Below are 24,530 nucleotides of genomic sequence, written 5' to 3' on the forward strand. Positions count from 1 at the left end.
AAACGGCTTTGTGCTGAGATTAAATTTGACAATGCTGAATTAACGCAATTCATGCTGAGATTGTGAGATTAAAGACTGCATTAACAGGCTCATTGCACTTCAGTTAAGTGCCCTGATAGACTTTATTTTAAAAGGTTTGGAAAAACCCTTTATGAGACCACTCTTGACTTTAAATTAATAAGCTATCCCAAAAAGTCACCAGAGACATATTAAACTCCACAGAATCCTAAAAAGAGAATCCTTTTGCAATCAAAAATGAAAGTTAGAGCTCAAATCTGTGTTCTGACCTAAATTGCTCAATCATTTGTTCCCTGTTTGGTGCTGCTGTGTTAATGGGTAATCGGTCATCAAATAAAGCGGTTGACTGTTGTTCGATAAGGACACTCTTGCTGTGGTTTCTGTCACTCAAAGACACAAAGCACTGATAGAGTGCAGTCATGTATGTCAAACCAATACTTTGGATCCTACTCTTCAGTTCTGTCCAAGAGGGTGAGCATTTTAATTGTATATTACTGAGTGTAATTACATCCAATTTACATGGAACCATATGGCTGTTTTGACTCTTGTGTCTGTGTCCACTGTTTGATTATCCTTGCATGAAGTGATGCATGTTTATTTCTGTGTGTGCTCAAGTGTCACTGCAGGAGTATAATTATGATGATGAAACATACGAGGATCTACAGCCTCTGAGCTGCTCAACCACCGAGAACATCAAAGGTGGAAATGTCACCTACTCACAGGTAAAGATAACATATTGTTCCCGCTGTGGGACTAATAAAGGATTTCTGATCTGATTCTGAGCACTGAGCTGAACATATCAGCTGTGTCACTGATTTTGAAGAGGACAGAAAATGTAATCACAGACACCTTTGTCACACCATGACAAATACCACCAAATATTCTCTAGGTTTATCTTCAAAATTAAATACAAAAAAACTAAATAAATGTAATGCTTTGCTCTCTTTTATCGTTTTAAATGTAATATTGTTTTGGTGGTAGGTGGTCGGACACAATTTGAAAATAAATCACCTTTTTGAATAGTTACTTCTCAATAGATAATTAAAAAATGTGTTAAATAAATGTAAAGACCATGTGTTAATTCAATGAGGGAGAAAGTAGTTTGATAAATCCACAGTGAAAACGATTATTAATTGCAGCTCTACTCTGAACCTTAATAAAGCCTTTAATTACTTCATGACAAAAAGTCTAGGTGGTCACATTTTACATCAAAATGAAAGATGATATTGTGTATAGGCATTCGTTTCAGCTCTACCCTGATGTAGTTGTTCCATTATGTATATGACAAAAACACAATATGTATAATAATCCAATTTTAGAAATGTAAAACAGGGACAAAGTAAGGCACAGCACTGCATTTCTCACTATTGAATCATTATAAAAAAAGGAACTACGAGGTCAGGGAAGTGAAAGGAATCAAGAATCCCTTTACTGGAAATCTTTCTGTCTCTCGATTTAGCTCCAAAAGTGACCATGTGCTTCCTCTGCAGGGAGGGATGGAGGGAAGTGTGCTGACTTATCACTGTGGCCCGGACCAATACCCTTTCCCGGTCAGCTCCAGGCTCTGCGGCGATGATAAGGAGTGGTCGGTCATGAGATCAAACAATGGAAGACAGATTTCACGGGCCATATGCAAAGGTAATAGTTTGGGTGACGATTACCTTTGGTTTAGTATATTCAAATGTATTAACCTCTCAATGCATCCTCTTCTCCTAACCCTTGATCCTCTTTTCCACCTCTCTTCTGCTCCCAGACATCTTGTGTCCGGCTCAGCTCCAGCTGGATCACGGTGACTTCTGGCCCCGGGACCAGTGGGCCCGTGTTGGGACGACGCAGACCTTCTCCTGCCAGGAAGGGTTCACCCTGTACGGCTCAGCCCAGAGGAACTGCACCATGTCTGGGGAGTGGACAGGAACCACTCCCATCTGTGACAACCACGGTGAGGACGGACAATATAACAAACCTCACTCATGATAAAGCAGAAATCATGTGTCTGACTACAATATGGCTGCGTTTTTTCCTCTTACTACACCTCAGTGCAATATAGAATAACAAAGAATATCCACTTTAAGTACATGAGGCCCCGAGCTCCCATTATCAGGTGTATTAGAGCCTATGGTACAGTGAGCATGCACTGACTAAGCTCTTGCTTACTTAGGTTTACATTGTAAAGCAGCTTTTGATGAATGCATATAATTATCCCTGTAAATAGATTTCATACTGTAGTTTACTGTGGTTACTGTGACACAAAACAGGTCACTGATTGAATTCAATGTCTTACCATACATTTCATTAAACTGGTGCTTCTTTTCAAAGCAACAACTGCAATCAACCATGAGAGTACACATTTTGAAATAATCCTGCAATTGCATTATCTTCAAATAAGCCAAACCATTTTAAGTGCTACATACAGAAATTATACTTTAAAAAAAATATTATTTATTTTTAAAAGTATTTTCCTGTCCAAGGTGCAGTCAAAACAGATAGGTTTTCATTTTGCGACAGATAATGTGTAGACTTTCTGCTGTTTTGATATCTCTGTGGAGCTCATTCCACCATTTTGGAGCCAGTATGGCAAACAGGCATGTATTGGCATGGTGCCAAGTCCCACTCTCAGTGAGTGAGACAGCCCAAATATTTTTTTTATTACAAATAAAGTTATGTTCTGAACATTTGAATACAAGCACAGACATACATATCTGCTCTAAATCAATGGATATAAACAAAAATAAATAATAGTATTCATTGTGTTGTGGAATATTTTCCAAGGCCCATAACTTTGACCCAGTGTATCAGTTCAAACTGTCCTGACTGAGCACAGGCACCTGTAACCTTGGCTGCTGTGCTCTCAGTGTTTTGTCTCCCTGTTCCTGCCTGTTGGCGTCAGCTGATAGAGGTGTTATCATTCTATCTTGTTATGCAGCATGTTGATGATGCTCTCTGAACTAGCTAAATACATGGGTCTGGGGTAGAGTTCTTCAGAATTGACGTGGCAACTCTACCGTGAAGTCAGAACCTCTGACTCTTGGACTTGTGATGTGAATCCTCCGGCCGTTAACTCCAAATAAACCATCATGTGTTTGACATCAAAGCTACTGCTCTTCCCGTGTCTCCTTCCTGAGTCGGTGACTCCCACTGGCCACTGCATAGCTACACAGAAGTTTCCTCTACACATTGTATATTCTGCTACCTGTCGCCACGCTGCAGCTGACGACTGTAGTAACCCAGGCATCCCACCGGGGGCTTCGAGGTCAGAGGGTCGCTTTCAAACAGGGGAGAAAGTGATCTACCGCTGCCAGGCTGGTCTGGATCTGCTCGGGTCGGCTGAAAGGGAGTGTCTGGAGAACAGGGAGTGGAGCGGCTCAACACCACGCTGCCAAGGTGCAGAGGAGCTTTTGATGTTTTACCTTTAAAATAACAGAAGCACATTTTTTAAGGCCAAACAATGATCTGCAGCATTGGACATCAAAGCAGTGCCAGAACAGTACACTGTGAATTATTACATAATTATATACAATCCTTGACATCTTTGTGCTTTTCTGCAGGCGCACATATGTTTGACTCCCCCAGTGTTGTGGCAGCAGCCATGGCCGGGTCCTTTGCAGGAGTCATGGATGTTATCTCACCGGACTCCAAAAAGACTGGTTAGTATGACTTGTAACAGAGATTTCCAACATGACATTTCAACAGTGCATAAACAACACAACAGTTTTAACTGCAAAATCAAAGGGAACCATACTGAATGAAACTGCAATTGTTTTTTCTTAATCTGTGCATGTTAGAATCGTCGGCGTCCTTTGCCCGCACCGTCCTTGTGTCTGAAGGCAGTCGTATAAACTTTTACATTTTACTGGACACATCAGGAAGCATCACAAAGCAGGACTTTGATTTATCCAGGAATGCAACCATTGCTCTCATCAGAAAGGTCTGTGTCTCACAAGCTTACTTGCTTCAACAGGTGTGGGTGAAAGACAGAGACCATTTTTTTAAATTTGGTGCTATCGTTTTTTCCTGTCTTCCCCTCTCAGTAGGTTTGAAACATAGACCACATGTATTTTTTGTATTTTCCTTCTAGTTGGACAGCTACGAGGTTCAGCTGAGGTTCCATGTGTTGTCATTTGCCACTATGGTAAAAGACATTGTAGACATCACATACTCGGATATCAGTGGAAACATTGACGACATCATTTGGATTCTGGAGGGTTTCAACTATACCAGTAGGACTGTCCTCATTCATTCGCTTAAAGCTTTCATCTAATGACCAGGCTACAACCATGATGTACCATGTGTTTAATAGTTCAAGAAATGTCCTATCTTTTGCATCTGTACATCTGCAGGCCATGGGCGTAAGACAGGAACTAACCTCTACGCTGCCCTCTATAGAGTCAGTGAGAAGATCAACTTCCTCAAGCAAAACAGCGCCAACAACCATTTTAATGAGACTCAAAACATCATAATTATAGAAACAGACGGTAAAAACACAGACAAATGTCTTACAACAGCATCTTTTGAGCATCTCCAGCTCATGAAAATATTTTACAACTCATTAGAGCTTGTAAGACATAAGAGGGTTAACTTTAGGATACAGTGAAGGCGTTCATACCCTCTTTATGTCTTTCTGCCTGCAGGTTACTCCAACACAGGCAAAAAGCCTGAGATTGCCCTGGCCCAAATCCGGAATCTGCTAGGTTACAGAGATCAAACCAGTGATAACACAGATGAAACCAAGCTGGGTATCAAGATTTAAGAATGTTTGTAATATGTTTTAATGGACCATGTACAATAGTTAGTTTAAATGTGCATCATAAACCTAGCATGGAAAGCAAGTTAGTTTTAGTGTGTTGACATGGTTGCTTTGCCTATAAGTTGTGTGTCTGTTTGCAGATGTCTATGTATTTGGTATTGGCAGCAAAGTAAAAAAAGATCAGTTGAACTCCTTGGCCTCAAAGAAACGTGGTGAGCAGCACTTATTCGTTGTGCGAGACTACCAAATACTTGGAGAGGTTTTCAACAGCATCATAAGTAAGTGGGAGATCACTCTTGGACAGATTTCAGCTCTAAAGTCAGAAGAAGATTAACATTTGAGAACATAAAATATACAAAGGCCCTGAAAGGCAAAGGACAAAATCAATCTGTCGTATTTTTTTAGCTTAATTATTCTATTTTATGTGTTTATTGAAAAATAAATGTTGAGTGTTTATTATTGTTGTCATACTAAATTCAACCACAAGTGACCATATTGCTCCACAGAATAAATACAACAACAGAAAGGACTCAGAAAATACTCCTGACCATTTTTTTAAAAACTCATTGGCAAATATTTTCTTTATGTTTTTCAAATGTATTAAATAATTATAATTTGAGAAACAATCTTGGCATTTTTTACCTGCCTATCTTTTCGCACATTTGTTTCACAGATAAAATAATATTATTTGAGGAATTTAAAGTTTTAAACACATGCTAAAACAATTGAGAGCAGACTACATCAGAAATGTACTTCCCCCTTGCCTTTCCGGCTATCTAAAAAACATGTTTGCTCGTTTAAAAAAAAAAAACATCATACCAATATTTGAGTTACTTAAGTCTAACCATTAAAATGTCTCATAATCCAGGTGACAAGAGTGTGACCATGTGTGGGATAGCTCAGGAATGGGAGGAGTATACGAAAACCTTCACCAGACCCTGGCATGTCACTGTGGAAACAATCAATAAGGTCAGTCTAAGTCTAAGGTCAGTCACTAAAATTATAATGGAGAAATTGGATTTTCACACAATAAAACTTTTCCTTTCTTATAGATAACGCCAGCGTGTGTTGGATCCATTGTGAGCCAGAACTGGGTGCTGACAGCTGCTCACTGCTTCGCCAGGGCGAGCACAGAAGACCCTCCGAAGGTGCACATTGATTACGGTCAGTGTCATCAAAGGAACATCTTTTAAAGATAAAAGAAAAACATAGTAGAGTATGTTCAAATTGTCAGAAAAAACGACATAGTATAGTACTTCCAGAATATTGGAAATAATAACATAGTATGTAGTATGTTGAAAATATGCAAACAAACGACATGGGATAGTGTATTGAAAAATTGCATAGTACATATCAACAAATAGAAAACTAATCCTAAATAAAACAAATAAACAAGTCGCACATAGTCTACTCTAGCGGTTAGGATTCCTGGTTTTCACCCCGGTTACTTTAATTTATTTATTCACAAGTGTCAATAAAAATACAACTACAATCATACGAGATAATGGAGATATGTGTAATGTCCCAATTAGCTATAGGAAGCTTGAGAATAGGGCCCCAGACAATGAACATAAAGTATTTAGATATCATTTATACAGTACATATATAATTGAGAGAGTTCATGTGTTGTGCAGAAAGATTACAACCCAACCCGTTCAATTCCCGGTATGGGAACAGGGTTGAAAATGTGCAAAAGAATCAACAGTTTCATAGATTTCTGGCATTAGTTTTCTCGAGTCAAAACATAAACTCTCCAAGTGTTATTGCCTACAGTAACAGATTGTGTCAAACAGAAGGTCTAGATAGGTTTTCTATTAACTTCATGAAATGACAAGCTGCTTCTTTGTCTCCCAGGTGAGGGCAGGGTGGTTTCCGAGAGGGTGATCATGCACCCAAAGTACAACATCAGGGCGCTCAAACACAGAAATGTATCGGAGTTCTACGACTACGATGTAGCTCTGGTTCAGGTGACCAAGAGTATCCCGCTCTCATGGAAAGCCAGGTAAGACAGCAGGAGGAAAAAATGTTGTTAGACACAAGTGATACACCCAAAAAATGAGCTTTTTAATTATTACTTATCATTTTATTTACAAGACATTTCTTTCTTTTTTATGTTATGGTTTATATTATTTTTAGGGCCGGGACTTTAACGCGTTAATTAAGATTAATTGTATGTGTGTGTGTGTGTGTGTGTGTGTGTGTGTGTGTGTGTGTGTGTGTGTGTGTGTGTGTGTGTGTGTGTGTGTGTGTCACACTCCAGGCCTATCTGCTTGCCATGTACTGTGGCAGCCAGCAGAGCCATGAAGAGAGTCAACTCCACCTGTCAGGAGCACAGTAAGTGAACTTTTGACTGCACAGAAGCATTCATATTACTAGGAGTATAACAAATATATTGCAACAATGTTAAATTGTAATTATTTTAATAAAACGTAGAATTCAGACTCAGAATTCAAAAAGAAAATCCTGAAAGATCCCATAGTATTTTAATACAAAATGTATCTGTCGATACAGGGAAGGCACTACTACCGCACGAGGAGACAGCCGCCTTTTTCATCAATAAGAACGACAAAATCAAACAAACACATATCCAGATGGAGAGTCATGTGAGTGACAGTCGATGAAAAGACTGTGGGCTTCATTATAGCTCACACTCAATTAATAATGTGGAGGCAGTGGTGGGTTGTGCTTAGTATACTAAGTATATTTAATACTGTACTTATATACTATTTTGAGGTACTTGTACTTAAGTATTTCTATGTTATGCTTTTTTAAACTTCTACTGAATTACATTTGAGAGGAAAATATTGAACATTTACTACATTTATTTGAAACTAAATAACTAGAAACTTCTAAAATATAAAACACACGTTTTGCTGTTGTGATGCCGTACTATACTATATTATTATAAAAGTGTTGTACAAGGTAAAATACGTGTAAATTGGCTAGACATTGATGAACAGCATTAATACATAATTGCCAGCGATATAATTGAATATTATATTTAAAAAAGATCTATAAGAGTGCTACTGTTTAATACTATTGTGTACATTTAATGATAATACTTACATATTTTTACTTAAGGACTTTTAATTGTAATTAGTGTTTCCATCTATTTTTACTTAAGAATCCCACTCCTTTTCTTAGCACTGCCTTGAGGATATACTTCTGTTTTATTGTGAAAGTGTTGAAATGTAACTCGTTTTCTGTCTGCAGAGACCCAGCTGTGTGGAGAAGGCAAGGCAAACACTCAAAGACCCCACCAATGTGACTTTGGATGAGTACATACCAGACAGATTCCTGTGTACTGGGGGGTCCACAGCATATAAGGACCCCATCACCTGTAAAGGTTTGGACTCTGCACTTACTGTATCTCTCTGCCAGTTTGACCAACATGGGATTCACATTAATGTTGTCTCTTTTCTTTAAGGGGACTCTGGTGGATCCCTTTATCTGCAAAAAAGAAAGCGTTACTTTCAGGTCAATAAGAAGTTATTTCTTATCAAACAACATATTTTTTCCAATCAGAATCATATAGACGTTTTTCCTACTTTCATCTCCAGGTGGGAGTAGTGAGCTGGGGCACCACAAACGTATGTGACACAGGCCTCAGATGGACCAGCGACAATCCGCCTCCCGATGCACGAGACTTTCACATCGACCTTTTCAAGATAATGCCGTGGCTGAAACAGCATCTGGGTCAAGAGATCCAGTTCCTGCCCGAGGTCGAACACCAATAATCCATCAGCTGAGAACCGCCAAGATTTACGCCAAAATAACGTAATGCAGTTTTCAATATAGCTCACACAGGAATAAAGGACAATCGTAGACAGTGATATCAAGTGTTTTCCAAAGCTTTATTGTCAAATAGATGAGAGTTAATTCACTCAGAAGGACGTCCTTATTATACACGATATAAAAACCAAATATTCCTCTTTTTAACACTGAATTATTTATATACTGAACATGTATAACATATGCATGAAACTAGGCAGATATATCATATGGAAATATATCTGTACATTGACATAATAATGTAGATCAAACACTGATTTAATCCAAGTTTAGTTACCATTACAGGTCTTCTATCATTGTTGTAGTTAGCCATTCAGATTGCATAATACTGTGAGCAATGACAATCAGCTCTGCACAAATCTCAGATCTCACACCTCAGCTGCTTCACTGGCTGTTATCTCTATTTTTGCTGTGGCAGGGAGAATGTGGAGGTCAAAGTTGTTAGAAGCCTATCCTCCAATCAGCCCTCAGAAAACTGCCTGAACAGGATTTCTGATTGGCTGTCTTTAAAGTTCGGCACAAAGTGGATCTGGAGGATCTCGGAGTATCCCTCGGAGAGAGCAGGAGCCAGAAAGTGTTTCCTGTCCAGAAAGAGATTCAGATCAGTACCAGAGCCACTACCAGTAAAACTATTACCAAGATGAAGTTTGTTTTTTCATAACAGGAAGCAAAGAAGAAGAATCTGTGTAGCATGCATTTAGCTAGATTTACTTAACCTCAGTGCTAAGCTTTTTTGCACAAGAAACGGTTTATATATTATAAGGGTTAGATATATATTATATATATTATATTATAGATATATATATTATATTATAAGTTTATAGGAAACATCGTCAGTGTCACTCACTTGAAGCTGTGGAAAATCATGTCATTGACCTTCATATGTTTGCTCTCTGATGGATTCATCTCTCGGAACTGAAAACAAATGTGCATGAATACAAACACTGGTGAATAAAAACAGGATAAAGCAACCAAAGAGTGAAGAGTGAGTTTAGAGGAGAGTCATACTCTGTTGTTGTGTTTGGCTTGCTCCAGAGAGGCGGAGAAGTGGAAACAGCGACACGGCACTCCGGCTGCCTTGGCGACGTCCACATATCTGTCACACAAGACATGAAAAGCATTTCGACACAGATTGGGTTTAATGTGGGTTAAAATAAATGAAGAGGATTATCATTTAACCAAAAATATTTACAGAATGCAGCTTTAGTGGCCAGGATCATGACATGCAGTATTGAAAACGATCAATTTAAAAGACAAGGTTTACATTTTAAACATTTTGAAAATGTGATTAGATAAACATTTTGACACCAGCTGTTTGGTATGACTATCATTTTTCAAAAAAAAATTAATGGGTTTGATTTGTTCTTTGTTATGAGATAAGGTGTATTGTTTCATGACCTACAATCTCTACTACCATCCCTGTTTTTGTGGTATCTCTGTTGGCTGAGATCCAATACTCAGTAACAACGGTACTATCCCATTTTTTTTTTGTGCCTACATCATTTCTCTGTCCTTAGCTGACACAAATTGGGCTTGTGCTGTCCGCTGGTCCATTAAAACTGGCTAAAAACTCAGCTAATACTTACAGGGAGCTTGAATACTTTTTGCCAAGAGTTTGGTCAATAATTGAGTTTCAGTTTTGCTTTACCGTTTGCGAGACTCCGGGTCTGGGTTGGTGTTGTCCACGACGACGCTGCGGCCCTCCTTCAGAGAACGCTCACATAATGTCACACAGCTCTGCCACGAACCGAGTGTGTCCTGATACAAACCATCAATAGTGCTGGGTCAGAACATGTCAGGGAAGACTAACAGAAGTGCCCACAGTATGGTATAAAATAACAATACTCAAATGTGTCTAAACCGTGAGGTTCTCATTATTATTGCGATACAATCGTTAAAACAGTTAGAAACTTGTGTATCAAATATGCCATCAGGGTAGGAAATAAACAAAGTAAACCAACAATAATATATGTATAAAACCAGTGGTGAAAGAAGTATTCCTTGCATTTGAGAAGCAAACATGAAGCTTTTTCACACTACTAACAACTGAAAAGATCAAAATGGTTACCTTTAATTCATATATAGGCTAATCATTAAATATGCATTTGTTGGTCTATGAATTTACAAGACATTTGTTACAATATACACCTCGAAAATGTAGCACAGTAAAAGTATACATTGTAAAAGTATCTCAAATTTGTAGTTAAGTAAAGTAAATGCACTTAGTGACTTATCACCACTGTATAAAAACAGATGCTCTGAACGCATTCAGTACTGGGGAAGAACAGGAGCCCTGTTTATTAAGATCCACTCACCCTGTTGACGTAAACATAGCCTTTGGGAATGACGTGGGTGTTGAAGAACGTGGATTTACCAGCTTTTCAACGAGGAAGCAGAGGAAAGAATATTAGATTTAACTGCTGGGAAACCTTGGTGGGAGGAGAGGACAGAAAAGGTGAAATATACACAACGCTTCTCCTCTTACATGCAGGGAAGCCCACCGCAACAATGACTTCTGTCTTGCTGGAGGTTAATGAGGCAGTCGGGGGGTCGTAGAGTCTCGCAGTGGAGTCAATTGTCCTCTAAAAGGTCCAGGTAAAGAAATATGTTTAACAGAATCAGATCAAACAGACAAATGTAATGTCATAACTAAATTGTACTCACAGGGTCAAAATGAGGCAGGCTGTAGGGGGCACTCTTCCATCCCAGGAAAAACTCCTCTGGGGTGTGAAACTGCAACCCAATGTTCAGAGCAAACTAGAAAAACAAGAAGGAAGACTGTAGTGGGTACATAATGCTCACATTGTGTCAGTGGTGTGCAACCTTTCCACATGAATGGGTCATAAGAAACATTGAGTCATATTCATTTACATGATGTTTTAATGACATTTAAGAAACAAACATAAAACGTCATGGCAGTAGGAGGAAGAGGAGGAACGGCACAAAGCAGTAAACAATAATCAGAGTAAAAATCTTGAGTCTTACTATTCTGTCACTGCAGGAGAAATCTTTCTTCTTCCTCCCTGGAGCCCAGTTCTCCGGCCTACCTGCAGCATCTGTGCACAAAGGTAAAGTCTGAGGCTCTGTGTGCACGTTTGGGATTTTGAAGTTGTTCATTCTTCATCATTGCTTGGCTTGGGGGGTAGATTCAGATCTAGGCATCACATTGGCTGTTAAAGGGGACATAGTCTGCTCTTTTTCAGGTTTATATTTGTATTTTGTGTCTCGACTGTGACATGTTTACATTATTTAATGTTCAAAAAGCTCTTTATTTTCCTCATACTGCCTGTGCTGCAGCACCTCTTTTCACCCTTTGTAGACCGTTTACATGCACACAAAAACCTATATACACCATACTAGAGGAAAGGGAAAACCCGAAAAGCACAATAGGGCCCCTTTAAGTGTAGTTTTAGTATTAGGCCTATAACAGTGAACACAAAGTTATGTTTTGAAAACAAAAATAAATACATGTGTGTGTGTCCTTCTCTGTCATACCGTACCTCATAACTGGGAACACGTTTGGCAACCTTTAAGCATGGGATGTTTATCACCATGGCAACATTACTTCACGCCCACCCTAACTCACCTCCCACATAAAAGGTCTGTGTCTTGTCAACAGTCACGCCATCATTCGCCTGAGTAGGGAACACAAGCAAAGACAAAGATCAGAAATAGACTATTATCAAACCTGAAGATACAGCTCCGGGGATGGGTTAACGGGCGGCTCCTATGACTCAGCTTAAATGAGTGTACAGAAGTTTAGACTTTGCACAATGCAAACCGTCTCTGAGGTTTACTTCTGAAATAACATGGGTGTGTGTTCATGCGACTCCGAAACATTTACCTTGTCGCACAAGTGATTCCACATTCCCATCACTGGTTTCCTGTATATACCAGAACCCGCTGCTACAAACACCTGAAACACAGACAATGTGGGGATACAATAACCTTTTTTTGTACAATATTAGGAAAAAGATTGCTTAATTAATTGAATTAATACACAACACGACCAACCTGCACAGGTAGCTGCAGCTTGGTGAGGATGTCCTCTACTTTAGACTTGAAGACTTCTGGTCTCAGTTTGCCTCTAGCAATGCCCATCTGGTTGGTGAAGAACACCACCTATAAAAACAAAGACAGGGTAGACTAGGTACAGTTTTGTTGCATATTTCACAGGTTATCATCTTCTAAACTGCACTATATTGTAATTGCAACTGTTGCGTCTTGACTCTCCTCACCTTGTATCCTTTCTTAAGCAGGCTGGCCAGCCTGGGCTGAATCTCAGGATACAAAATCCTGTAAATTAAATACTTAAATAAATATGACAATTCATGATATAATGATGAGTAACTATTTCAAATAGTATATTAAGGAGTGCAGACATACCTCCAGTCATCTGGCGAAGTGGGAAAGACTTTACCAGACTTGGTAGTGATGATGCAACCATCTATGTCAAACCCAGCAATCTGGAGAAAGACAACGAGAGGAATGTTCCGCGATTACACTTCAGCTGCACCAGAAATCATTTAAGGTGATCTAAGTAAAACCTTATCAAGATCAGAAATTGGTTTATTGCCAAGTAGGTTTCCCCTTACAAGGAATTGGCCTTGGTGTTTTAGTGCAGAAAATAATCAATTAAAATATGAAAAGGAAATAAAAAAAACACTGGAAAAAATATGTCGACAATAAAAAATGACAACATATATAATCAATTTGACAATTCGAATCAGGAAGTGAACAAATGTTTTTATAGTGGACATTTCTGTGTTTAAAGAACAACAGCTGTTAAGGTTTTATTAGTCACTTCCTGTGACTAAAGATGATGCCGTTAATTATTTGTATTATTGATTAAAATAAGGAATATTTCTGGATTTTTAATATATAAGAAATATATGAATTGTACTGTCCAACCAATAGTCCAATAAGTTATTCAATTTACAATGATATCAATATTTTTTTCTTAGCTTATTTGTGCAACTAATACATTAACAGACTTATCGTTGATTGATCTACAGTGGCAGAACTAGCATTTTCTAAAATTGTGATTTTTATTCAATGGCTGATTTTTAACATGACAAGAGTTTTTTTAATTTAAATATTTCTGCAATATTTCCTATTTTATCAAAAGGGCCAAAATGTTATATGAAACGATAACATTGAAATATCAGGTTACTTACCACAACACTGTTTGATTTTCTGACCTTAGAAACTAAAGAAATACTACATTTAAAAATAAGCACATTGCAAGAAGTCTCACCTTGTCACTTCCTTCGACACCAGCAGCAGTGTAGAGCATCAGATTGCCGATCTGCTGCCAGCTGCTCTTGAGACAGCCTTTCGAAGATGATGAAGGCTGTGTGCTATTACTCCTCTCTGCTATTGACTTCTCTGCCCACGACTGCAGCTGCTTGAGCTTTTCATCAGCTATTCTCTCCTCCTCATCATCCTCTTCCACTTCCTTTACTTGTCTTTCTGAGGCCTCCTCATCTCTTCTTCGGCGTTTAACTTTAGGGCTGCCCCTCTCTGGACTCAGCTTTCTTTTAGACGACTAAACAGAAAAACAAATTAAAATACACTTCTTTTCACCAGCTTGACTTCCATTTATTTTAGTAAACGTTATTTTTGCTGGAATAAGCAACTATGATACATGTGAAAAAGACACTAAATCGATTTGAACACAGTGACAGAGGGGATACCTTCGTAGGAGATTTAGAACAGAAATCCTTTATACTGCGCTGGATATTTGGACTGGACTGTGCCTCTTTCTCTTGCCCGTTTCTTCCTCCTTTTGTCTTATCCGTGGCTTTAAGTCCTTTTCGTGATTCGTTGGCGGCTGATCCGTTTGGGCTCACAGAGTAGCGCAGTTTAAACGGGTACTTCTGATCTACCAGGAAGATGGTGCCTCCATGGGTGAGTTTACCTGACTGGCTTCGACCCAGCTTCTTATCATCCAAGAAACTGGGATTGGGACCCAGCTGTGGAAGAAAATAGAAATGTATGGACATTAAACTAGAGTCTTTGTACAGATACTGTGAGGTTATAGTGCGGTGAGGTGAGCTGACATAAGGTTTTCAGTTAAAATTACGAAGCTGACGCTTGTTGTGACAAATAATTACTCTCTCTCTCTCTCTGTGTTTTTTTGTCAATCATAAGCGACTTAAGTTTAACATGTTAAATATGTGTCATAGGGGAGTTTGAGCTGTTTATGCTAGTTATCGCTATAATAGCTTGCAGGCATTGAAAAGGGTTACATTACTAGGGTTATTTTATTTATTTACATTTAAATAGCAACACTTGTTTTCTCTGGTGCACCTTAGTACTTTACTGAAGGCCTGTCCTCAGTAAACAGGGGAAATATCTGTGGGTAACAGTAGTGAATATGAATATAATAATGAGTTATTATTTGTGATTCCACCTCGTGCCCAAGTATCCCACATGCGCAACAGGGGACTCTTGCCAGGAAGTACATACTTGACAATGCTGGGTCAGCCCAATATTCCTGCCAGTGTTGTCTAGTGTGTCAAGCAGTGGTGTTTTTCTAGTCGGACAGCTTCACAGGGAGACTAACTGAACTATAAACTGAGATATGTGGGTGGGGCTTAAGTGTTTGTTTTCATACCTGTGTAACAAGGACATCCTGGTCTGCATAGCAAGCCACCACCTTCACTGAAATAAAAAGGGATTAGTATTATCATATAAACATACAGACACATGCACACACATATTTGGCTTTTAATTTAGAGCTGAAAACATAAGTAAACTAATTTATAACAACTTGATAATTATTTAGTAGTTGAAGTCACTATTTATTAAACAACACTGCAAAGAGGTTTTTTTAAATAGTTGTTTAAAACAAGGTTCCAGATTACAATTCACCAATAATTTACCACTTGAAAGACACAAAACTAATGTTCAATACCTTTGCACTAAATTGCCCATATTAGGGGAAATTATAATAAATGTATCTTATCTGACATAATTACTGGACGAGTAGGACACTACCAGTTTTATTGGTTTTTACTATAAGTTCGTTTTTTATTAAACACTTTATGGCTCAAAAACCATAAAGAAATATATTACTGTCTGTAACAACTCTTTACATGTTATTTAGGTGCTATTTCATAATAGTGTTGTTGTGAAAATTCAGACGTTTCTCTATTAAAAGTATGATTTTTTGAATTATAGCTTCCAATGTCCTGTGATACCGCACTCGACACACAAACCACATATTCTTTTATTGGATTGTAGTGCTATCTCTGTTTTAAATGCATATTTTAATGCTGTTTTTTATTGAATACTCTTGGTTTTTTCAACAACTTTCATGCTATGTGACCCAGTCAGTCTAAATTCAGAATTGTAATACTACATACTACATACAGTCTATGATTACTACACAGGAAAAGTAGGACACACCTCTTTTTTTTGGATGCAAGTGCATTTTCATATGATTTTTTTAATGAAATGAAAGTAAATAATAAGTTTAATTGATGTGAACTATTTAGCAAGGAGTTATTGAAAATAACATTGGTTTTGTGTCATTGGATTGGTCAGTCTGAAACGGATTAATAAAACCACATTGACTGTCGAAAATCAAACCTAAAACTTGAATATCACTTTAGAGCCATGCAAATTGAAAAATAAAAACCGATAGTGGAATAAAACGAGTTTAAAATCTCAGAATAAATGTTATACTGCAATTTTAAAGTATCATTATTTGATTTAAGAAACCATAGTTGCAGCAGACCTGCAGTTTAATAGACTCAATTTGACAATAAATTGCCCGCGCGTACTGTCACAAGAGGAAGCACCAATGCCTTTACTTTGACATTTTCCTTACCTTGGTGCCTGGAGCATTTCTTGTCGGTGACCCCCGTGTCAGGCCCCCGGCCCAGAATCACTGCTCGTCGGTCCTCCAGAGGGACCCGGGCTCCGGAGGGACCAACCAGCAAGCACGACATGCGAGCGGGCACCTGCACAGCAACACTGCCGCTTTACTCTGAACAATACACAATGTGCAATGTCTGAAAGACTCGCTGCATGAATAAATCAAACATAGAAGTTTTACTTATCGCAACAAGGGGGCTGTGTATATGAATAAATATGTAACATTACTAGTTTCGCCCCAATTTCTTTGTTACTGAGTTGCTTGTTTGAGTGAAGGAAAAACAAACCGGATGGAGCATGTTTTGTAGTGTAGTAGACGCAGACCATCATAAAAATACGGTCGTTCGGAAACATGATCCCCTCGAAGGTTCCGCTTTTGACTTTGACTTTTCCGGGATTCCATACACACCCAAACAATGATTTTATGTTATCTGTGGACTAACAATGTAACGTAATGTGTTAGGGATTGATAAAACGGAATGGTAAATTAGACTTTTTTTCACTTTGTGATTTCACCATCACCTAAATGTCCTTTTTTGCGCGATCTAAGGAGTTTAGGTTGTGTGTTGCGCAGAACAGTGACGCACATACAGTATGTACTCAATGACAAGAGTTAAGGAAGAAAGCTAGGTCAAACGAACACATTGGATCAAAATGATAAACGTTCCACCTATGCATTTACTGGTGTAAGCGACATTTGACTTTTTGCTTGTCATTTTCTCCCGTCACTGTCTGATTATATCGTTAGATTTTTTTTGTAGCAGCTTCCATAACAGGATGGACAGGTTTTGTAATGCATGTGGGCTGTCTGGTTGCAGAAAATCCCTTTGTTTAGAAGAGCACTTTTGTTGATCTATTGTAGAGGCATATGAGAGAGCTGCTTAAAGCTTATTAAAGAAAAGCAGCTTGCTTTGTACATTCACATAATATTATTTATTGTAATTCACAATTTACATGTTGCAAAAATGTTTAGAAAGTTGACAAAAGGCTCACACGTCACATATCTTGGCACTCCACTTGAACTATCATTTAATTTAAAATGTTCTTCAATGGTCATCATACATTTCTTCAAGAAACTAAGATAGGCTTATTGGTTGAGTGCAAAGCTCCAATGTCCTGCCCTCTCAACATCTACAAATATTGACTTGCTCTTACATGATGAGCAGGTTTTTTAGGTTAGGTTATTTCAGGGTGTATCTCAGTCCAACGCGTCATATTCACACACTGAGAACCCTGAGTCAATAATAGCCTCTCACTAGGATATGCTCACTGAAGGCTCTGCTCCTATTGTTATTACCTCTGCGATGTTCATCCTGTTCTCACTCTCACCTATTTTCACTCCTCTCTCCGCCAGGTAGTGTCGTTGGTTGATTGCCTGCCTGAAAAACTGCCTACTAATACAAGACAAAATAAAACTGGACTTACAGGTAATGTAAATACCTTTGCTTTAAGGTAGTGTTTGGTTGTAATGCAGATTTGTAAACTCTTTTTGTTGGCACTTGGTGGATGACAGCTAAACTTTCGGTCTTCATGCTTGTTTGAATCTCTCCCTCTCTGTTTTTTCTTATCCAGCTGGAAAACCAACTGGCACAACAAACATCTAGGTGGAACTGTACACCTGTTTCTGCTATCCTGCTGTCCACCCTCTTCAGTGAACCCTCAGTGCATCAACCCTTCCAGCCATGTCCAACCAACCCACCCAAAATCAAAATGAAGGGGCCTACCTGTCCCTGATGAAAGGCTTGAAAGAGCTGGACCTTCGTGGCCCTTGTGTTCCCAGTGACTTGTTGCTGATTGGAGACCATTCCTTTCCTTTAGCAATGAACAGCCAAGGCCAGACCCTGATGGCAGCCTCTCTGTACGGCAGTGGGAGGATTGTGGTCCTCGGTCATGAGGGCTATCTGACCGCTTTTCCTGCTCTGGTAGAGAACGCTCTGACCTGGCTGAGAGGAGAAGGATCTGACAACCTCACTGTGGGGGTCAACAATAAAGTGAAGGCTGTCGCTGATAACCTCAGCAAATCCAGTTTCCAGGTCAAAATGGTTGGTTCTTTAGGTGACAGCCGGGAGTTTGGTGTCTATGTGACAGATGCCTACAGCATGGGTGCTGACATAAAGAACCTGGTGGCATTCATGAAAGCTGGAGGAGGAGTGCTGATAGCCGGTCAGGCGTGGCACTGGGCTGCAAACCATCCGAAAGAGAACGCGCTGCTGCAATTTGAGGGAAATAAAGTGTCTGGTGTGGCGGGGATCTACTTCTCTAAGAGTCGTGGTGAGATAGAGTATCTACCTGTCTACCCTCAGGTTCCATCGTCATGGATGGCTGTGGTGTAAGTGTACACTCTACTTTTCTTTTATTGCACTTTTAAAAAATATTTGAGAGGGAGACCTTCTATTAGGAATATTTTGCCCACGTGTCTATGATGCTATTATTCATGTTGAAATTATTGTAACAAATATATTATGTACCATACATTACATTAAGTATATTATGTATATCATAATAATTATATGCCATAGCTGCTGTTTGTCAGGATATGTTTGTGACCCGAGGATTATGCCATGCACCAATGGTTTTCCTGTCATTTAGATATCCATAACAAAACGGAAAATAATCAAAACCCAAATTAAAAGATAAAACTTACTACATAGCCCATATTTAGTGGTATTTTTTTTCTTTTCACATGATTTATATGGTTATTAATAGACTGACCCAAATAGTTGGCATCTATGCTTCCCTTGTCCTCTTTCACAAACAGAAACGGTAAGGATTTTGAGGATGACTTGGAGTTTTTACTCACGGGGGTTTCAGAGTTTGACCTCCAGGGTTCAGCAGTAAGTTCTGAGATTCTGGTCCACGGCTCGCTTGCCTTTCCTATTGGTACCACCAAGGATGGACAGACGTTCCTGGCAGGATCCTACTATGGGCAGGGACGAGTCATTGTGATTTCACATGAAGGATTTCTGGGACGACAGGTAGAGTTTACATTCAAATAGGAAATTTCTACCTTCAAAAGTGAAAATTCAGTACAGATTTTGCTCTTGTAGTGAAATGTATTGTCTGAAAGAATGATGATCTCATTCAGACAGATAATTGTATTATTTATTTTGTTACATATTTACTTATAGCCATCAGAATTTTTTGTGATTAACAAATTGCTTCCTTTCTTGTGATAACTGTCTCAATACAGACACTGGCTCCGTTTTGGAACAATGCCATTCATTGGCTGGATGAAGGTCGGCAGGGGGTCGTTGGAGTAGCATCAGAACATCCCCTCGCTATTCTCAGCAATTCAGGGTTAAAGTGTGAGAGGACAGAGTTCAAGGAAGGTCTGAGTGTTTTTGTGAGCACAGCGTACAGCAATAAACATGCGAAGGAAATCCAAGAGTTTGTGGCAGAGGGAGGAGGCCTGCTGATTGGTGGACATGCCTGGAATTGGGCACAGGTACACCCTGGGCAAAACGAACTAACACATTTCCCAGGTATGGCAATGCACCCCCAAAGTTGTATAATTATGTATAGTTAAATGCATGATAACACATCATAATGCATATTAAACATATTTCGGGTAATACCTTCTAAATACTTATGCTGGTGTGGATGTATAGGCAATAAGTCATAAATCACAATTCAAAACTGTAATAGGTAAATCCCCACACATTTTCATTCATTAACATGGTAGTGAGTACTAGAATGAGAGAACATGTGTTCAAAGTATAAATACAATAATATTATAGATAATTCTAAAATGCTTATAAAATTGTCTACTGAACAGAGTTGAAGGCTCATAAAGCCCAATAGGATTCAAGCTTGAAATAGACAAGTTCCAGACACAGTTTATAACTTACTGACAAAGTGACTTAATTGAGCTTGGCCCCCCGCTACTTAAGTATAGGCCATTGACCCTGGCAAACATGTAACTGAAGCTCAGTTACAAACAGGAAAGTGAGGATTTACCATGGGATGTCCAGCTACTGCTTTACATATGTAACAGACCTGCATAAACTTAAGTTGTAAATGTTCTATAAGCCATTGTACTAATTTCAACAATGAAACACAGTAGATAAAGTTAGGTTTTGCCTTTTTAGGTAACCATATCCTGAACACAATGGGCTTGAGTCTGTTGAGAGGAACAATCGGAGGAGGTTTACACAAGGCCCCTGAGCCTAAACAGTTCATCAAAGACAACTACCACTTCCGCCACCTTCTCCACCGCTTCTCTGGCCATGTAGCCCATGGGGAGAAACTAAGCAAACATGAGGAGGAAAACCTCAAACGGCTGGGCAGAGACTGCTCCATCTTCTTGCACATGGATGCCAAGGAATGCTCCTCCTATATACAAGTGGTGTCCTCCCTCACTGCCATTGTGATGAAGTCAGGTATGCCTCAGGTTTGTGGACAAAACAATTAAACTAGAAGATTACACAGCTAACAACCAGTGATGTGTCACAGAAACATCTTTGATAATTCATAATTTTTCTTCCAAGGTGTGTGACAGCTGCCCTGTGAAGACTCCCAAAGACCACCTGCTCCTCAGTTTGGCGACAGAGATTTATAAGGTCTGCCCAAACCCTGATGCTCTCCTGCCGTACCTCATCAAGGATAACCCCTTGATGCCGGTTGTCTATAACCACAAAATCAAGACTGATGTTGACACAGCAGGTAAGACCTTGTTGTTAAGAACATGTAGTTTGTAGTTTATGAGTTGAACCCTTAGACAGTATTTGCACAAACATGATTATTTTTTGTTTATTTTGCAGTAATGATTGTATGGTTAAATTGCACTAGTCTACCGATCGTAGAGTTAAAAGGGAATAAGATAAATGCGTATTTCAAATGTTATCCATGTAAATATGGTCTTGATGATCTAATTACTGTATGTGTATTTGTTGCATTTGTGTCTATAGCCGAGGAGTGGATCAGTACAGGTCTCTATCTCTCTCCTGGTATGAAGACCTACATTGCCATGCCTGAAGAGATTGTCAACAAGGGCTGGAAGGTGCTGAAAACAATATTGAGTTCAACTGAGTTAATTGTGTTTATGTTAATGCCCACGCCATGCATACCACTGTGCCCAGTAGCAACTAGGCCTACCCTTAACATATCCCAGCTCACTTTCCTAGAGGTGATCAAGCACATCCCCAGCAGAGGCATTAGTGCCCCATCTTCCCCCCAACATCTAGGAGGCAAGTTTCAAGGGTCACTTTTACAGGTTTGCACAGTAAAATGCAGCTGTAGCCTTGTACATTTATGCAACAAAAATAAAAACAGGACAAAACCACACAAAAACACTAGTTTTATTCTTGAAAGTGCATTTTTTAAATTTGATTTAGGAGGAATGTAAACTGCATCAACAAATAAAATGGGATTATATGGTAGCAACTGGTCACTGCATCTACAGTACATGCACTGTTGTCCCAATAGCACACACGGATAACAACAAATGAGGAGAAAAACACTTTCTGGTAGATAGTGCCATTCAGTCTTTACATGTACTGCAATCTCAGATTATCCATATATCCAGCATTGCATTCTAAGGGGACCCTAAGGGAACCTGGACACATATTTTTTTAAATAACGTTCTCGTGTTCACAAGACAGTTTTGCCTTTTAGGGGATCGGTAGCATTATTTTATTTATAGAACAAATTATTCTTACAGTCAGTAACACATATCATATGTCTTCCTCAGATCCAGATAGGTTGTCAAACAGACCACCTAAATGCTGGAGTGGTAAAGAGAGCACCGTGTGTTCATGCGCGGTTTACTATAACCGCACAAATGATGCAGGTGTTCAACCTGTGGGGGGGGCTCATCTACCTTGTGGCTCCTCCCAAAACAAAAGTGGAGGGCCTAGAGGTCACCGTGCAGATGGCTGTACCTGCGCCATATTATAAATCAGGTGAGTCTGTGGCTGGGTGACACTGTGTTGTGTCTCTGCTGAATGTGTAATAACTGGTGTGTAGTATGTAAAATAAATCATTCATTGCTCAGTTTTAAACACATCCACCCTCTTTCTCTTCAGGCGTGACCACACCAGCTGATTGGTCGTTGCTGCGCACAGCTCCGTCACCCTGGGCAGAGTTGGAGTTTGAAAACATCATCCTAACCGTACCATCAGATGTTGTTCGCAGTCTGGAGCGCCCTGATGAGCTGGCAACGCTGTGGGATGAGATCATGAGGAGCATCGCTGATCTGGCGGCCAAACCACACAAATTTCCTCGCAAAGAACGCTTTGTGACAGATGTGCAGATTTCCCATGGTGAGTGTATTTGGATTTGTTTTTCATCCTGTTGAAAGTCCAGAAAATATGAAGCCTGTCCCAACTAATGCTGGGTTAGAGGCAGGGTACACCATGGACAGGTCCCCAAATCACATATAGACAGAATACCATTCTTGTTCACACCTATCGATATATTGGAGTTGCTATAACTGCTATGTTTTTCTGATTTTTCTCAATCCAGGTTTCATGCATGCAGGTTATCCTATCATGGCACAAAAGGCCACAGCAGCTCAGCTGGTCAGCACTGCCCATATTCGGGGGAAAGGCCTGTGGGGGCCCATCCATGAACTGGGACACAACCAACAGAGAGGCTGCTGGGAATTCCAACCAAACACCACAGAGTGCACATGCAACCTGTGGTCAGTGTATGTGCATGAAGAGGTGTTCGGGATCGAAAGGGGAAAGGTAGAGTCCATTTTTTTGACAAAATAACTGAAACCAATGGCTAGAAAAGCCTGGTCTTCAAATGTAATATCACAGTATTTCATAACAATGGCTGTCCCAAAAATGTCTTTGTTGCTTTTATCTTTTATGTAATTGTTGAACAATCATATAATTCCATCTTGTTAATGCAGGCTCATGGAGCTATGGCTTTAGAAAAACGAAACGGACGGGCAAAGACTTACGCTGAGGGGGGCAAGAAACTCGCCACCTGGAGCATGTGGGTGGCCCTGGAGACATACATGCAGGTGAGAACAAATTGCTGTATTTTACACCCTTTTATTTGAAATAGAGGGGTATGAGGCATGGCTAGATTGGTGATCTGTTTGGTATTTTGAGCAAAACACTTCATAGACAGGTTTTTTATATATCTGAGTCCTATAATGTATATGCCTAAAAAATAGTATAATAGGAGAACTAAAGAGAAGGCAGAGCGCCAAGCTTAGAATTTGATGATTTTTTGATGATTATTTGTATTAAAATACTCAGGCCTATATGTATAAAAAACATGCAATTTAAATGAACAAAATATAATACTTTGCACACCAATGTTATTATTAATTAATTATAATTTAAACCAGCAGAAACTGTTCTGCCTCTTCTTTTTTAAATGTAGTAATACTAAAGATCTCTGGCCCTGGTTGACCTGAAAATGTTGAATGAAAAATGAGAGAACACTGCTTTTTATATTTCCTTTTACATTTGCCTTTACCTATGTCTCCTTCCATGCAGCTCCAAGATAAGTTTGGCTGGGATGCCTTTAAGAAAGTGTTTGCTGCCTACTTCAAGATCAGCTCTCCAAAGGACAACAATGGAAAGATGAACCTGTATGCTGTGACCTTCTCCCAGACTGTGGGGATGAACCTGTCTGCGTTCTTTAAGTCCTGGGGCTGGCCCATCGACGCAGCCACTGAGGAGAAACTCAGCACCCTGCCTCTCTGGAGCGACCACCCCATGGTCCAGTATGGCTGACTGCAGACTGCTGCTCATTAAAAGTGCAGGGAGATGGGTCCAATGAGGACCAAATGGACAGTGACTATTTAGTGGGTTAACGGACTTTTTTTCATTGTTGTATTTTTAGTATGTTTATTTTGATATTTTCCAAAAGTTAGAGTTACACAGCTTTTATTTAAAAAAAAAGAAAGAAATATTTTATAAAACAAAACAAAAATCAAGGGTTCCTTAAATTAATACTTCACCGACACAATTATAATTTGTATATCAATTACTCACCCTGTGTTACATAAAATTATTGAATGAAATGTTGCTTTTTCTTGCATGCCTCCATTTTTGAGTTAATACAATTTCTACCATGTAGGCTATTTTGAAGATGAGTGTGGTAGGTTTCCATATTGATTTATATAATTAAA

The 24,530-nt window shown here is 39.2% G+C and overlaps 3 protein-coding genes across 6 annotated transcripts; 2 read left to right on the forward strand and 1 right to left on the reverse strand.

Annotated features, from left to right (window-relative positions):
• The first annotated feature begins 347 nt into the window (after window positions 1-347).
• si:ch1073-280e3.1 (complement C2) lies at window positions 348-9,525 on the forward strand. Its single transcript, XM_034233201.1, has 19 exons — window positions 348-489; window positions 634-740; window positions 1,509-1,656; window positions 1,772-1,957; window positions 3,226-3,399; window positions 3,564-3,662; window positions 3,801-3,943; window positions 4,094-4,235; window positions 4,356-4,490; window positions 4,647-4,751; window positions 4,903-5,040; window positions 5,631-5,731; window positions 5,815-5,926; window positions 6,617-6,764; window positions 7,023-7,096; window positions 7,274-7,365; window positions 7,976-8,108; window positions 8,190-8,239; window positions 8,323-9,525. The coding sequence occupies exons 1-19, from the start codon at window positions 438-440 to the stop codon at window positions 8,497-8,499; spliced, it is 2,316 nt and encodes a 771-aa protein (XP_034089092.1). The 5' UTR covers window positions 348-437; the 3' UTR covers window positions 8,500-9,525.
• Window positions 8,598-17,786, reverse strand: pnkp (polynucleotide kinase 3'-phosphatase). 2 transcript variants are annotated; one of them, XM_034233203.1, is made up of 18 exons: window positions 17,768-17,786; window positions 16,392-16,524; window positions 15,174-15,220; window positions 14,251-14,529; window positions 13,812-14,102; window positions 12,941-13,020; window positions 12,793-12,850; window positions 12,569-12,676; window positions 12,399-12,470; window positions 12,141-12,189; window positions 11,540-11,610; window positions 11,219-11,311; window positions 11,040-11,136; window positions 10,870-10,931; window positions 10,203-10,312; window positions 9,563-9,650; window positions 9,402-9,469; window positions 8,598-9,135 (listed from the first exon to the last, which is right to left on the reverse strand). In XM_034233203.1, exons 2-18 carry the CDS (start codon window positions 16,510-16,512, stop codon window positions 9,015-9,017), a joined length of 1,815 nt encoding a protein of 604 aa, XP_034089094.1. In that variant the 5' UTR covers window positions 16,513-16,524; window positions 17,768-17,786; the 3' UTR covers window positions 8,598-9,014. The 2 variants fall into 2 exon arrangements, with proteins under 2 accessions (XP_034089094.1, XP_034089093.1); XM_034233202.1 differs by lacking the exon at window positions 17,768-17,786 and adding an exon at window positions 17,736-17,765.
• On the forward strand, window positions 16,794-24,300 carry LOC117557376 (TRPM8 channel-associated factor homolog). Of its 3 annotated transcripts, none has more exons than XM_034233199.1 (13): window positions 16,794-16,920; window positions 17,793-17,865; window positions 18,011-18,767; window positions 19,197-19,413; window positions 19,629-19,920; window positions 20,527-20,828; window positions 20,926-21,100; window positions 21,346-21,437; window positions 22,128-22,338; window positions 22,462-22,698; window positions 22,901-23,124; window positions 23,295-23,408; window positions 23,893-24,300. In XM_034233199.1, the coding sequence occupies exons 3-13, from the start codon at window positions 18,121-18,123 to the stop codon at window positions 24,130-24,132; spliced, it is 2,751 nt and encodes a 916-aa protein (XP_034089090.1). In that variant the 5' UTR covers window positions 16,794-16,920; window positions 17,793-17,865; window positions 18,011-18,120; the 3' UTR covers window positions 24,133-24,300. The 3 variants fall into 3 exon arrangements, with proteins under 3 accessions (XP_034089090.1, XP_034089091.1, XP_034089089.1); XM_034233200.1 differs by having other exon boundaries at window positions 16,821-16,920; window positions 17,797-17,865; XM_034233198.1 differs by lacking the exon at window positions 16,794-16,920 and having other exon boundaries at window positions 17,664-17,865.
• Window positions 24,301-24,530: the final 230 nt, after the last annotated feature.

This window comes from Gymnodraco acuticeps, unplaced genomic scaffold (assembly GCF_902827175.1).
Source record: "Gymnodraco acuticeps unplaced genomic scaffold, fGymAcu1.1, whole genome shotgun sequence".
NCBI lineage: Eukaryota > Metazoa > Chordata > Actinopteri > Perciformes > Bathydraconidae > Gymnodraco > Gymnodraco acuticeps.